The following is a 16,095-nucleotide window of genomic DNA, read 5'->3' as shown; positions in this document are numbered from 1 at the left end:
ACATTATCATTTGCAAGCTTACAGGGTTGGGAGTTACTACAAATTACCCTACAATTGTGGTTAAATTGTCTGCATAACTTAATTGTCACTTAACATCAGGTGTTGTCACTTAACGTTGGTGTAACGCATCACTACTTACCTTTATATAGTGATGATTGCTGATACAAACACAATAAACTAGCCCTAAGAAATACATTGTTAAAATCACGAAAACTGTTTATTTCAAACGAATGTCGAACAAAAAACACAAAACATCATGATATGTTTACAAAACATGTCAACTTATTAAAATCTTCATAAAAAGCTATAGTTCTGTTTTCATCCACTAGTCGTCGGGGAATGTCAGATAGTGATATCAAAAAAATCTAGAATGTAAAGCTGGTCCCCTTCAAAATTAATTCAAAATTGTTTCAAACATTATTTTTAAGTGTTAATTTTGTAAGTATGTCTTTACCTTCAATGTCCCCGTGAGCTTTCGTGGTAGTTGGGTTTTCAAAAAGATTTTCCTGAAAAAAACAAATCACGAAACATTGTTAATGGTATATTTTGTTTAACACCATTTAGTATCTTTCATTAAAGTAAAATTTGCTGTTGTCAATGACAAAGTGTCTCTTATTATACTTCATACACACCTTACATGTTGGCTGGTACACCAATTGTATAAGACTCCACATGAGTAAACATATAAACCCCATATAAAATACACCGTGCGAAATCTCGTATACATCTTCAACTGCAAAACACAATTAAACAAAATTTGAAAGTTTTCGATTTTTTACAACATATACTAATAAAATAAAAACATGTTATACTAAAATCACTGTCGACAACTTGTTGCTCTTCTTTACTGTCGTCTTCGCTGGAACTTGATCCTTCCCTTATTTGGTAATCATACCTTACTTCCATACCAAATGAGTGAAAATATTCAAAGCAAAATAAAAAACAAATGTTTTAACTAAAGAAATATTTCTGAACTGTTGATCAAAATCGAAGTGACATTAAATATTTTGCAAAACGTTTCTTTGTTAAAAAGTATGCTTTGAGAGACTCGCAAAACTAACTATGCTACAGCCAAACACTTGACCATACGCTTTTAGTCAACACAGAGTTTTATTCCAACAGATATCATACCACAGGTACATCAATTTCATACTATAGGATATGGCCTAAACAAGAAGAAATCTTTAGATTGATAACATTTATGACTTCATTGACACATTACTAAAACAGGAACAAACCTAATCTTACTTGAAGTAGCGAAAATGATGCAATGCAAAATTACTATCTGCTTATGAGCAGTTACAGAACTAACGTACGGCGCGTGCACAACCACCTGATTGAAGGTCACTCTACTGTAGTTTAAATGTTGCGCGAGACTGGTTTCACGCTTCAGTAAACAAGAATATTGAGTATATAATTTACATTTTGTGTAGGGAAACAAATGCCTTTACCTTTTGTTTGGTGTAGGTTAAAACAGATTTGACAAGCCTTTGTGATAAGCATTGCTTTACTTTTCGTTGATTTCGAGACTAGCTAGCATGTTTAGAACTAAAGTCTAACTTATGGCAATCAACATTGTGTTGTTTAAATAAAATAATCTTGGTAAGGTTGAAATGCTATCGAGGCGTAAATAATTTTCTGCAAATCCAATATTTGACAATGAAACAAACTGTATGTTTGTTACCTTTCAATAATCTGTTACACAAAATCGTTTTTTTCTGTGTTTGACAAAGCTAAACCTGTTTGAAAGGTATTATTGGTTTATTAAAGATTCAAGGTACATGTAATTAATCAACTTAAACCTTATATTAATTTATATATACATATAAAAAAAATTTGTCGAAGATTTTTTAAATTGTAATTTTTGTCCAGCTGTATTCTGCCCTTCAGCAGGTATTTTGAGACGATTCGTCTCTCGGTTTGACTTATTTCTCAGTAGCCAGGAGTCAACTTTTAAACTCATGCCTTAATATGTAACGTCTGTTAACATGTAACTGGCAGCGTTGAAAGTTTGTAATAAAATCTTTGAAAAAAGCGGAGATAACAATACTATACTTGATAAAATGTGATATGATTCACTGTTGGAGATAATGTAAGATTGAAATGTCACAAATTGTTTGATGAATCCTTTTATGAAAGACGGTTCTTTTATGAATGTATTTCAAAACTCGCTTTAAATTTTTACGCTGTACAAGGTTTGTTCGCTTTAATGATTTCCTCGTCCTTATAGCAACTTGTGTTTTTAAGATATGTTGCAAGCCTGTGAAATATCTCAACTAAATTTTATTTTAAAGTGTCTGTAGAAGTGACGTATTAGTTGTCACCACCCTGTGAACCAATAGCTGCTTGATACTCAGCAAAACATTTAAGCTGATTCTTCCTCAAGATACCCCAACAAGTCAACGCACTATTTCAAACAACACATTCCACAAAAAAGTAATGATAAAACACACGAACAACACAACTGTAAAAAATAACAAAGTTACAAAAATTGCGTTTTGTTCCAAAGTATCTACAGCTTACTGAATTCAACAAGATGCAAAGCATTTAAACGTCAGAAATATTGGCCTTATACTTGTACATGCACTTGTTTGCAATAAGTTTTTGTCTGACCTTGTCAATGTTGTTGCTCAGGGTTTAAAGTATTTAAAACAAAACAAAAGCAAAAGTGGTCTTTTAAAAAGCCAACTGTTCATAAAACTAAAGTCAAGTTGGGGAGGGTTTCATTCCCTCTGTGCGCAATCGAATTTTGGAAAAAATGAAAAAAAGTCTTTGCAGTGTTTGGTATTCTATTTTTCATCGTAGCGATATAATTTGTGATCTTTTGAACAAATATCTTGAGTTGGTAAAACGTTTTCAAAAAGGCAATTTGAATTCGCTTAAATGTTATATTATATTATTAAACTGAACCGCCTTTTGACAACAGATAATTCAATCCTTTACAGTATTTCCACCGTAAACTGTGGTTTAACAGCAATGTAAATCCATCTTTACTGCATGTTAGAAACTCAACTCTTAACATTAGAATCACCGAGAGAATTCGTTTTGCCAATTCTTTGGTTATGTTACACATGTTTTGCTCTGTGGTTCGTGATGTTTTCCCTTGCGGCAGATTACACTTTTTTGTTCTTGATTGAGCACGTGTGTCTTTCAACCTGTGTCCAACAGATAGCCATGATCATTCTACGTTGGATTTCTTGGGATGAGCTGTGTCATTGCAACTTTTAACTTAACTGCTTTGAATAAAACATATGCCTATAAATCTAAGCGTGAATACAACATAAATAACACTTATAAATTACCGAGCGCCTTTCCACATGTAACAAGATTAAAACGCTAATTTTTTCCATGCTAATAGTATAGTGGATGATTTTTCTTGTTTTAATTTTTTTATGACGTAATCACTACAAATATCTACATTAGCAACAAACCGTCGATTTGAAAGTGTAGTTTGCCGTTTATTTTCAAGCACAAATTTGAACCCAAAGCAGACAATTATCTGTTACAATTAATTGTTTTAAGAGATCAACTTTTAAAAAATCCTCAAAATAATACTGTACATAATGATCTGTTATATAATACAGTATTGGAGATAAGAACACGTTGTGATGCCGCAACATATTTAGTGAAAACTTCTTAAATACATCAATATGGAAGTATTTCCAATCGTTGCTGGTAAAAATTACAGTATTATTCTTCAAAGGTGCCTTTATTTTAAACATTCAAGTGTCCCTTCCATGAGATTACTCATGCTAGTTGAGAAGTTCGTTGAGCCTGTAAAATATATCAAAGAAAGGTTTGTTCATGCATCTTTGTACAATTAAAGCTTAAACTTCAACCATGAAACAATACTTTTTATACTTAACAAAAAGTACCTTAAGATTTCCCAGGTAAGCTTTGCTGCAAACACAATTACGCACACAACGAAAACAACCACGATCAAACAACGGAACAACCCAACTGCAACATAAAAATAAATTTTGTTTTAATTTTAAAACCTTACAACGTTTTAAATATAGCTTACAGCCGTCGGTGTTTTTGGCTTCTTTCATACTGGGACTTGATTTCAATGATTTTTCGCCTGGCGTCGTCAACAATCTTGTTTTGGGTTTAAATTAATTGAAACAGAAGTAAACTAAAATATCTGTCTGCTGTTCATAAAACAAAAGTTACCTCACATGACTTAATTTGCTTACATAACCTCGATTTTTCCAAAAAAATGTATTTTAAAAGATATGCGATTTGCTTAACGAAAGAGAAACTTCACAGAAAAAATATTTTAATTCTTTGGTTAGATTAACTACGTTAACAGTGAAAGCTGAAAGTTGCGCACTCTACTTCAAAATAGGTGATTATTATTAGCTTGTGATATTATTGAAATCTTATATTAACCTTTATGGTATCATCTAACGCTACAAGATAGGAAAGTCATATTACTGGTATACTCTTATTACTCAGTTTTTGCATCCAAACATGTTTTACAATCTCCACCACACTACACCACACCACGTGCACAGCTGACTGGTTTAAGGTCAGTAAGTTTTTCACGATGAACAAGACTGGTTTCACGCTTCAGTGAGCAGGGGAAAAACCGTTTGTTAAATTTTGGATAGGAAACAAATAATAAACTGTATTATCGTTTGGTTGAGAATTGAAATAAAGTCCTACAGCATTGAGATATCTTCAACCAGACGGAACAATTGTTAACAAGACTGAGGTTATAACAAGTTTAAAAGCACTGTTTATTTAACAGAAATAAACGTTTTGTTTTTTAATCTTACTGAAATATTTCATTGATATTCTGACACTTCCGACACTATAGTTATATCTCAACTCTTATGCGCTATGCTACAACTATTTAAGATCTATTTGGTATTTCCCTACTCACTCAAACGTCACAACCTTCAATCCTCATAAAATGGTGAGCATCTTTTTATTTGTAGCCTAACCCATGTAAAACCAATTATCGTCTAACGATGGCAAACGTTTCCGCCATTATGGTTTAGGTTACTTGTACTCAAAGCTTTAATTATTATCAGTATTTTCAAAACGTCGGTAAAAACTGCTGTTTACTTATAGAAAAACCTATGGTTGAATTTTTCAATATGCTTACGCACACTGTTATAATACTGCTCAAAAGTACTAAACATTAATTTTGATTGATAAAATACTTCTTTCTTCTTTATAGTGCTATTTTTGCCTTAGTTGCTTTGTAATAATGATTTGCAAAGTGTAAAAACGACCTACAAAGGAAATAAACTTAAAAAGATTAGAAGAAAATGAAATTTCTCCCAAATGAGACGGAGACAGAATTACCCCGAGAGATCCCTCAAATGCAAAACGCCATTTCAAAATTGTGGACCTGACAGTGAGTTATTAAAAGTGCGAGATTGTCAGCTCTGTCCAGTTGTTAGTGTTTTTATTAAAATTAAATAAAGTACAAGAATATCGCTTTTGTAAGCATAAAGGACAAGCAAATCAGTTACCGCATGAGCAGAAATAATCTGTTGGAGAATCATGATGAGAAATGACCTGATCTTAAGCCATTTGTCATGATTTATTTAGCACAACTTCAAGTAGTCTTGTTAAGTTCCTCTAACATTTCAGCAAGAGAATGTTCATTGCATAGTGAAAAGTATTACGCAGGTGTCGTAACGGTTGTTAATTAAACTTTACCGTTGTATTCTGTTATGAGAAATTGTGGCCATATTCATTAGAAGGCTTGAGCATCCATAGTTGATCTAACTCTTAAGACTGATCATTATTGCTACCTTAGAAGTTTTAGTTAATCACGCACCATGAAAACAACGATTAGGTTAAAATAATTTATTCCACAAATCACCATATATCATAATTACAATTACGCATAACTTGAAATAACCCGGATTTTAAACAAATTAATACAAACACTGAATTAATATAACAGCATAAATAAAGATAGAAGCACAAGCACAGCGAGTAGCACCTACAACGTACAAATTTATTACAACGATTACAGAAATTAAGCAATTACATGCTTGAGCTCTTCTCTTTACTAAATGACGCTTTTAACATTTTATAAATAATGATACGTTAAAACTTATTATTGCCAAACATTCAACTCAACATGATCAAAGTAGGTTTTGCTGCAAATCAATAGCAATAATAATACATCAATCAATCTCTGAAGTGCCATTCAGTATTTAACATTGTTGACCACTTGATGTTGACAAAGAGTGATTATGATTTCATTGTACGCCCATTGACCAAGCACTGTCGTCACACAGGCTGGAATTAACAAATTGTATAAATTGTTCATGTCAAATGCAGGTTCTGGTCAGCAAAGTGCATTAACTATAGGTTTGCATCAATTTAAAACACAATTTAGCTACAACTAAAGTGTAACAATCTTCAAAGGTCCAATTAATTTAGACACTGTCAAAATGAATACGAAACATAACAGCAGAATGTGACGAGCAAACCAATCACGTTTAACTACACGAAACACAAACATCTGAGTCGCTGGTTACTTTTACCGTGTGCTTTCAATGTTGCACGGCTTTTACATGAGGCAAACCAGTAGCTGACCAGAAGAAAACCAGTACGCTATACTTTAACGCAAAAATCTTTTTGGAAAACTAGCGACCTTTTTAATTGCCTACAATGTCGTTCAAAGGCGACATGGTAGACAATCGTCCAATGAATAATATATTTTGGCTGGTGTTATGCTTGATAACAAACATAAACGGATGATTACAGATTACCTTTGTAGGTTCCGCTTTTATGGGTTTGAACCTGGACGATTTTGCTATTGAAGTAGTTGTAGCTGCCGTTCCAGTTCCCTCTTCATTCACTTCAATAACTGCTCTGTGCACTACTGCAGAAATAAAGAGTTCAGGTCCAGAAGAAATATTTTGCAATTTGGCTCGATTTTGATCAAAAACATCTTTAATGCCCATTTTCTCCAGGGTAGGTACCAAATCATATTGCAGTTCCAGTTTCATCTTTGGAATTGCAATCACGACTTCTTTTTTTGAAATGCCAGATATGAGAGACATCAGTTTTTCGGCAGTTAAACGTTTCTCAAGTTTCTTAAGACCAAATATTTTGTCTGGTACAAACAATACCAATGAAATATCATTCCCTTGATATGGCAACTCTAACACTTGAACTTTTAACTCGCAATCATAGTAGTAGTTAAATTCGTCCTTTACCGACATCATAAAACTTTTGACACACTTCCTTTCATTTATATGAAAGTCCATTATCATTGAATCCTTTTGCAAGAATTTTCTCATCCAATCACCTTTGAAGTATACAGCATTCACCACTACAAGACGAGTGAGATTGTCAATTGATCCTGGTGGCAGAAGATCTTTAAATTTTCCATTCGATTCATCTTCAACCCATTGATTTATTTCCAATCTAGAGCGCTCGGATTTTTGTTTAAAGTTTTTCGATTCAATTTCACTTTCATAAAACATCTGGCAGTTCTCTATAAACTCCTTCTTCAGGTTATATGCAATGTCAGGAAAGAGTTTGTGTACTATTTCCAAAACAATACTGTTTTTAGTATCACAGATCGTTTTTAGAATTTCCAAGTTATTGCAATGAACTTCTAAATCATCCATATCACAATGTCCAAGACCTTCTTTTAATTCCAACGCTGTGTTATCCTTAGCTCCAAGCAATACCATGGCCATAGTCACTGACACACTGCATGGTGATAGAAAAATATTTCCAGTTTCGTTCTCCGCAAGAGTTTGATATATACTCAAAGCAAAGTTGTTGAATGTAGCCGGTTTACTCGACATTATTGAATATAGCTAAGCATAATATGCAAGCAAAGTCTAATCAACCTACGAAGACCTAAGATACAGGGCACAGGCTATGGACTGTAAAATATTTCATGAATTAATAGCATCTTTGTTCTTTTTAACAGATGCGTAAAGCATAGAATATAGCCTCTCATTAAAAAGTATAAAACAGAATTGAAATTACGTTCAATATAAAGTACACTACACAACAATGTTTCTCAGTCGAAATAACACCCCTATTCGCATACTAGGATGAAGGTTTTATTCTACTGTAGACTACTCAAGTTAAACCTTTCAAGTGCTTTAGACTCATGCTTTCAAGCTGATTACATTTGTGCATTGAATCAATACTTGAATCGTAATAGCTAATTAAACACAAACTACTCGCCCTAAATATACAATAGGATTTCAAAAGCGTGGTAGCACTATTCTTTGGCATTCAATTCGGATCCGAATACCTTGATGATACGAGTAGTTTGCCACGAAGAAACAGTTTCGTCGAATTCGTCGATTTCCCACGGTTTTATGTAACGCATGGCAGGTCAGCCAACGCGAAGATTCGGTTTCTCCTTCGCTATAGCTCTTTCGTTTTAATCAAGGCTCTCGATTGGCTCAAATCTTGATAGAGGATTAATGCGGTTGCAGCGCATGAATGCATGAATGCGTTAATATCTTTACAAATACAGGCTCAAGTCTTATAAAACAAATATAGATAAGAGAAACCTTACAAATTAAGAAACAAATTCACAAATATTTTCACCTTTACGTCAACATAGCAGCTTTCTGCAATCAACTTCATGAAGGTGTGTTCTAAATAGCTTTGTCACTGCACTCTTTGCTGTTGTTCGCTACGGTTTATTTGTTTCGATTTCATTTATCGGAACTTGATCCTAATGGTGATTGCATTTTCGAGCGATTATCGGACGCAAAAACGCCTTAGCTTTCATGTATAATTGTCAATTTTTTTAAAACTACAGCTCAGTTCATTGGAACAAGTAAAACTTTTTATCATTTGTGTCAGCGGTAAACGAAGCATGACTATGAAGTTGTAAGTAAAATATTCTTTGATTTCTCAACATCTCTTGAATAAGAACCGCATTTAACTAAACATCAGTACTTCAAATTCGGCTAAACGTATCTGTATCTTTTTTCCTCCAAATGAAGTTTAACCGAGCTAGTGCTAGCAATTTCTGATTTGTTCCAAGTTGTCAATGACTGCTTTTCTCTCATAGCCTCAATTCGACAAGAGCCACAATATTCCCTATATCTAGGTTTTTTTCAAAACGACAGTCGTTAGTTAGTTAGTTAGTGCGACAGTGCGTTTGTTTTTTCTTGCTGCATAACTATATTATCTTACTACTCTTAGGCATAGAAAAAACAATTTATGATGAATTAATCAAGTTTTTATACCTGGTGGAGTAACTTTATATCTTCTATCATTTAAAACGATTGTACACAATGATCCTGTGACGTCTTTCGTATAAACAATTTAAAGAAACACGGCGCCTTTTGGTAAGTCGAGCCAACGACGCTATTTTAAGTCAGCTGTGTGAGAAACCGCCCATTGTTTGAAGGTCCTCACGCGTGACTAACGTAAACCAACAATGTGAAACAGTTCTGTTAATGTACAATTTTGCCTTTTCCGATGCTGTATAATGTTAACATACTTTTTAAAAAAACTTAAGAAAGTGGAACAACCAATCAATTTGTGCTTTTCTGTCCAGTGCAATGAGCTTATGAAGCAAGTTAACAAATTAATAATCAATATAGATTCTTTTTTTCAATCCATGGAGAAAATTATCTTGACATACTTACGAGTTCGATGTTAACCTGACCGTAGGTTAAGTTACGTCTCATTTACTTCATGTCAACCTTTTGTCTAATCTTGGGATTAAACAGCTCATATTGCTCCCTTGTGACTGAAGTCTCAGTATAAAGCTACTTAATTAAACCTATTTTATTTTAACATTTTTTTAAGTAATTAATCGAGTTAGACTTTACCTTGTTCAAATTTTGCTTTGGTGGCTTTTGTAAGACACTTGGTAACATTAAGCTATACATCAGATTTTTTGGTGATGATTTTGGTATCTTTTTTAAGTATTATATATGCAAAAAAACTTTGTCATTAGCAAAAGGTGTGAAATCTTGAAGCTCGCAAAAATATTTTTAGTTTACCTAACACACTTTCCGTCACATTTTAGGCATATTGCCGCGTATGTTTATTCCATATGCACAGCACATGAGTATCTGGATCAAATGAATGTACGCCCTTGGGAAGGTATTATTGATTTTTATCTGAACATGTCATATGCTGCACTGTTGGTGTTTAGTGTTGATTTCTGCTTTCTAGTACCTCGACACATGGCGAACTTGTCAGAGAGACCTTTACGCTGATTAATTGGATCGGTGTTTTGCGCCAACTAACGGTAGTATGTAAGGATATTGGCCATGGAGCAAAAACGTTGGTAGGTCGCTGTTGGTTTACTTCAGTTTGGGAAAGGTCGTGTTGGTCCAGGTGAGACGGGACTGTGGGCGTGAGCTTCTTTTACCACGAGTCATCGTTAAACGAAATTCAAAAACAAGGAATGTTTCAAAACGCAAACGGTTGTATTCGAGGTGAAATTCTTGAAAAGATTATGATTGTCCAAAGAATTGTGTTAGTACATGTACCACAAAAGTTGCAAACCAAAGACCGGTACTACCTAAAATGGTTCCAACTATTTGGTAATGCAATAGCAGTGTTTACTCCTAAACCTCTCAGGTTCCACCAACACAAGCTTAATATTTTATAAAGTTGAATTTTTTTGGAATAATTTTTTGAAAGTTTGAAAGAAAAACAAAAATTTAAAGTAAATATGAAAAAAAATGTGTGTATACTGTATTACGTTAAACGATAATGTCTCAAAAGCGTTTCAACCGCGGTATACGATCCTTTGGTGCTTGCCTTACACGGTTCGCTCATGTGAAGAAAGGGAGAGAAAGAGAAGAAGGAGAAAAAGGGTGAGAGAATGAGAAGAAGGTGAATTATTACGACTTCGTTCATTTGACAATACACGTTGGTAACCAAACACCGCATCTTCCACCATGTTAGGTAACGACATATTTTTCAACTGAACGACTGATAAAAGTTTCAAACTAAAGACGCAAGAAAGTCGACTATTCTTTTACTAAAGCATTCGTCAAAGATACCTGGTACATTCCCAGATGGATTTAATACAAATTTAATGATTTCGTCATCGAAACGTTTCTAGCATAGAAAACAAATAAAAAATTTAAAAAAATGAACAAAAAAACTATTTTCTATGCAGCAAGTTTATTGTACCACTTTTTGTGCGATATGTGTGAAATTTAGCAAGCACAAAAAAGATATTAACGCTATATTAACGCGTGGCGCGTAAATTACGCAAGCTGTCGCAAGCGCATACTTTAAAATAGATACCGCTACGTTGGTATGCGTTGTGGAAATCATAAATCGATAGGTTAGGGTATGATTGAACCGAAAATCCTCCTCTTAAAAAACACCTTGTGTAAATTTCGTTCTATATAAGCAAGGCTCGAGCAGATTTTAACTCCAATAAGTTCTTTAAATTTGGCAAAATCGTTGAAGTCAACGGTGCTATACATTTGCTCACAAGATTAAAAATATTCTTACCTACAAATATGGATCGAAATTTCAATGATGGAAACGTTGGAAACAACTCTATGGCTTTCTCTTCATGCAAAGTTTGCGACGATTGCAACATTGGGGTTAAAAGGAAGCTGTATTCCCAGTCAGGTAACTTATACGCTATATCGATAGGCTGAGGTAATATCTATCCGTTTCAATAAGAAGGGGATTGTATGACCGATTTCTTATGCGTTTTATTGTTTCGTATCTGTCAACATTAAAGAAAATGATAAATGTCTGAAAAAATCACTGACTGACACGGAAGCTGTCTCACGAATAAACAGAAGCAACAAGGTGTCTGTGGAAACAAATGAAGAGTTGGAAGACCCTCGTGCAACAGCCAGTGATGTTGAGAGATCTAATCTGCACGAAAACTACCCACCACCGCCTTTAAAGTAAGCTCGCATAGTTCAAGAATGAACGATGTGTGTGATAACACCATATAACATACACCATACAGTAGACTATATATAAACAATAACGTAACACGATATGTTGCCTTTTGTATTGTTTATAACGCGTGCTCACGATTACAAGCGACTTGCTAAACATTTTCGAAACAATCGAACGAATTGGCGGAAACATTGCTTGTTTTTTCTTTTGTTGTTGTATAGCTGTGATGTGACTTTTGATAAAAGTGAATCAAGTCAACATAGCTGTATCCCACCTGACCGAGAAAACCATTGCATAATAGGTATTTAGACTGATATTGTGCGAGATATCAAGGTATACCTTTTATCCTACTGCTTTGCAATAAACGAAAGTTTTTTCTAACAGAAATGGAGGATTGTAAATTTATTGAGCAAAACTCAACATCTGATGATGTAGAAGTTTGGTGAGTGTACTGGGTAATTTGTCTGTTGTTCTTGTGGAAATGACATTTCTCCTTCTATATAGCCCAGAAAATTTCGAAACGCTTCCTTCTATCCGGGAAAGTGGTAATGTAAGGATCTACAATCACTTTCATGCTCAACACTTCCCACCAGAATCAAGGTGCATTGTGTCTAGTTGTTAAAACAATTTGTACCAATATTTTACACAAATTGTAAGAGATTTTAAGCTTAAGTAAGTCTAATTTGTTTAAATGCTTAGTCATTTACAGCTTACGTGTGTACTTTACCCAGTACCCTTGCATTACAGAAACTTCAATGATGAAAATACGACAGACGAGCACAGAGGCACAACAAGACTCCCAGTTTAATAAAAACGACCTTCAACTCGCAATAGACAATATTTTGCATCGAGCTCCATCACGAATCACGGATTCCCCTACAGAGCATTGATGTTTTTCTGCATCGAAATATGCACACCTCTCTGCTTGCTAATGTTGTATTTGTAGAAATCAGACGTGTGCAACTGTGAATTGGGATGACATTCGTTTTGTATTGGCGATCACGTTTAATTGAAAACTAAGCTATTTTGTAAAAAACTGAGAAAAACACTTTCAATTTTCCTAAACTAAGTAACATGCATTGCTATTAGATTTCTTATGTTTTACCATAAATTATAAGTTACAAAACTAAATGATGTAGTACACGGCTTAATGCAAGATGATATAATATTCAAAGGCTGTCAAGTCGCTAACAAAGACAGTTTAAATTAATTTAACTACAAATTTTCGTCAGAATATCTCGCATAAAGCCTGATAAGCATCAGTGCAACGGCCATCCACAGCGCCTGTTGTACTGTACCTGGTCTTCCGCTTTTAATTGCGGTAAACAACACGTACAACTACGCAGCCATTGTTCAAACTACTCGCTGCGGTGGGATTCCGAGTGAAAGACGCAGTATCACTTTTTATTTCTTCCTGTTGAGGCACCATTTCCGAAAAAGCCACCTCGTTTATATTGGAGAAGCTTGTGCGGCGGATGGAATCGGTCGACACCGTCGGTTTTCAGCACTTGAGCATAGACCATGTACTGTATGTAGACCATATACTTTATTAGCTGGCCAACTTATTCCCGTTTGTGCGCGCACCAGAGGTGATGACGGTGCCGGAGTTTGGATATTTTACCGGAGCTGGAGCAAGAATTAAAAATATAAACCTGTTCACTAGGTAGTTGATGAATAGGTTGGCAAACACTATCTGCTGTTGCCAGAAAGCCTTGATACGACGTAGCAAGCTTAGCCTATAGTCCCTATACGGTTTCATTTTATTGTAGGCTAATTGCAAAAAAACTGGCTTGATGAACACTAAATTTGGACTTTTAGTGAAAGCGGGAATGGGCGCTTTCATAGATTTCTGGAGTAGGAGCAGAGACCGGAGTGGCTTCATCAGAGCTGGAGCCTCAGCAGAAGCCTAAAATCCGTGACTCCGACAACCTCTGCCGTGCACAATGGGGTGATAGTGCTGAGTCAAAAGTGTAAAACGTGAATTCTATTACACTTGGTCAACACCGAGTGGTGGACTACGTTCTGTTGTAAACGGCAGTTCAACCCATAGAATACTAACAACAATCGCTATTATATTCTATAGTTCCACATTTTCAATGATGGCAACTCTGCCCTTCCCTATATATATTTATACTTTTTTTTGTTTAGACAAAAAAGTGCACGGTGTCTGCCTTTGTATTAGATATCGCCATAGACATAACGTCATTGGCGTATTCATAATGCACGCAAAACTAACCTTCGGCATACACATGGCCAGAGTTCGAAAAGGATTTACAATTTCAAAATTTTCCATGCATTAAATCCTTAGCATTACGATCATCTAGGCGTGATTGCCACAAAAATCCACGCAGTGCAAATATGAAAATTTTCAGACATTCCGAGGATAAAGATTATTTAGTTAGATTTCCAGGTAGTGCGTGCCTGGAATACCTGTATTGAAAGTTATGATACACTTGAAATGTCCGATGTGGAGGAAGAACAAATATCGTTACGCTCCTTGTGTAAATAAAACACGATTGCAAGTGCAGTGAAATTTTCTTAAATTTAATCGCTTGATAGTTGTAACCTGATAGTGGCAGTGGCACAGATAAGCAGGAAAGTGAAAAATGTGGCACCTCGGCCCACGAGATTTCTTGCCGAAAACAGTTGTAGGGGAAGGTAGGGTAAAGCGGACCAAAGGGGTAAAGTGGCACACCCCTCTTATTTTCTTTTTTTTTTCTTAAGTTCACACCCCTCTTTAACCGTGCGGATACCACTAAGTTTAGTGAAGCATGACATAACGTAGTTGCACACGCCATTATTCTAGGTTACGTGGAAAAGAAGGCAAGAAAAGGCACGGAATTCGTTTTTTGTACTCTCTGATCTATTGAAAGGTATGTCTTGTAACTTAGATTTTATTTCACATGCATAAGGTAGAAGTTTGGTTGAATGGTAGAAAGGAGTTTTACTGTATCACGTACGCATTACATAGGTTCATTCCGCTTACTGACTAGCCAAAATTTGGCCAACAGTCAAAATAATAGTAACCAAGGGGTGGGGGTAAAGTGGACCAGTGGTGGTCCACTTTACCCCATCGTTAACTTTTTATTGTTTATAGTTCCATGACCGAATTAGGTGATGTTTATCTTGTAATCCTGTTTTGTGGAATGCCTCGTAACCGCCAAAGGACATCAACTCAACAATCTTGGACCGAAGAGGCTATGACTATCGCCATTCGGGCAGTAAATGAAAAGAGAATGGGCTACCATAAAGCAAGCAAACAGTATGGAGTTCCCAAAACGACACTCATAAGAAGGGTCCAAGGAGATAATAGGAGATAATATTAATGCTACTGGGAGCAAAAAGGGACTTGGAAGGTTTCATTCCACATTTTCCGAAGCCCAAGAAAAAGAGTTAGTTGCACATGTGCTCGAACTTGAGCGGCGATTCTTTGGGGTCACTAGGAAACATCTCCAATCACTTGCATTTGAATTGGCAGAAAAAAAATCATATTAAGCACAGGTTCAACATGGAAAAGAGACTTGCTGGTGTTGATTGGGTAAGTGGATTTCTTCAACGCAATCCACAATTAGGCCTAAGCCTTCGCACCACAGAGCCTACATCTGCTGCTCGAGGGTTTAATCGTGTGAGCGTCGGCAAGTTTTTTGCTCCCCTGGAAGAAGTGATTGACTTGCATCATTTTAAGCATCACAATGTGTTCAACGTCGACGAAACTGGAATTACGACAGTTCAGACAAAGCAATCCATGGTGCTTGCGTTGAAGGAGAAAAAGCAGGTTGGAAATATTACCTCAGCAGAAAGAGGCACTTTGTGCACTGCAGTGATTTGCATGTCTGCTGGAGGAAGTTACGTTCCACCTTATCTCATATTCATCAATGCAGCAGAAGGACACTGTTGATGAAAGTGATAACAACGTAGATGCAGAATGCTTTTACTGCAACGAAATGTATTCCAAATCATCCGAGAATGATGGGTGGATCCAGTGCTTCAAATGCATGCGGTGGGCGCATGAAGCCTGCTCTGGGTGTAATGAAGAGGATGACAACTTTATTTGTGAATTATGTTTTTAAAAATTGATGGTGAACTGCGATTACTTTCATAACTACTTCGCTTATGATGACAATTTGTAAATAAATTGATTGTGATGTGGAACAAATTGCCTTGTTTACTCAAAACTTACGGTGGTCCATTTTACCCCACACATGTGGGGTAAAGTGGACTATTGGAGGAGCTTTTAAA

General features: G+C 35.4%; 1 protein-coding gene, 3 long non-coding RNA genes and 1 pseudogene across 8 annotated transcripts; 2 read left to right on the top strand and 3 right to left on the bottom strand.

Annotated features, from left to right (window-relative positions):
• Positions 1-204: 204 nt before the first annotated feature.
• LOC143452615 (uncharacterized) lies at positions 205-970 on the bottom strand. Of its 5 annotated transcripts, none has more exons than XM_076953653.1 (4): positions 813-970; positions 633-733; positions 455-506; positions 205-386 (listed from the first exon to the last, which is right to left on the bottom strand). In XM_076953653.1, exons 1-4 carry the CDS (start codon positions 904-906, stop codon positions 343-345), a joined length of 291 nt encoding a protein of 96 aa, XP_076809768.1. In that variant the 5' UTR covers positions 907-970; the 3' UTR covers positions 205-342. The 5 variants fall into 5 exon arrangements, with proteins under 5 accessions (XP_076809768.1, XP_076809770.1, XP_076809769.1 ...); XM_076953655.1 differs by having other exon boundaries at positions 205-365; XM_076953654.1 differs by having other exon boundaries at positions 822-970.
• Positions 971-3,357: 2,387 nt separating this feature from the next.
• On the bottom strand, positions 3,358-4,153 carry LOC143452621 (uncharacterized). Its single transcript, XR_013115071.1, has 3 exons — positions 4,025-4,153; positions 3,876-3,960; positions 3,358-3,774 (listed from the first exon to the last, which is right to left on the bottom strand). It is a non-coding gene; the product is annotated as an uncharacterized LOC143452621 (long non-coding RNA).
• A 1,688-nt stretch (positions 4,154-5,841) lies between these two features.
• LOC143451958 (leukocyte elastase inhibitor pseudogene) lies at positions 5,842-7,869 on the bottom strand (annotated as a pseudogene).
• A 3,526-nt stretch (positions 7,870-11,395) lies between these two features.
• On the top strand, positions 11,396-11,862 carry LOC143452970 (uncharacterized). Its single transcript, XR_013115129.1, has 2 exons — positions 11,396-11,571; positions 11,687-11,862. It is a non-coding gene; the product is annotated as an uncharacterized LOC143452970 (long non-coding RNA).
• A 194-nt stretch (positions 11,863-12,056) lies between these two features.
• LOC143452956 (uncharacterized) lies at positions 12,057-13,032 on the top strand. The gene is made up of 4 exons (XR_013115128.1): positions 12,057-12,157; positions 12,241-12,298; positions 12,361-12,456; positions 12,604-13,032. It is a non-coding gene; the product is annotated as an uncharacterized LOC143452956 (long non-coding RNA).
• The last annotated feature ends 3,063 nt before the right edge of the window (positions 13,033-16,095 follow it).

The sequence above is a fragment of the Clavelina lepadiformis genome, chromosome 4, assembly GCF_947623445.1.
Source record: "Clavelina lepadiformis chromosome 4, kaClaLepa1.1, whole genome shotgun sequence".
Taxonomy (NCBI): domain Eukaryota; kingdom Metazoa; phylum Chordata; class Ascidiacea; order Aplousobranchia; family Clavelinidae; genus Clavelina; species Clavelina lepadiformis.
This window is presented reverse-complemented; position numbering and strand designations above follow the sequence as displayed.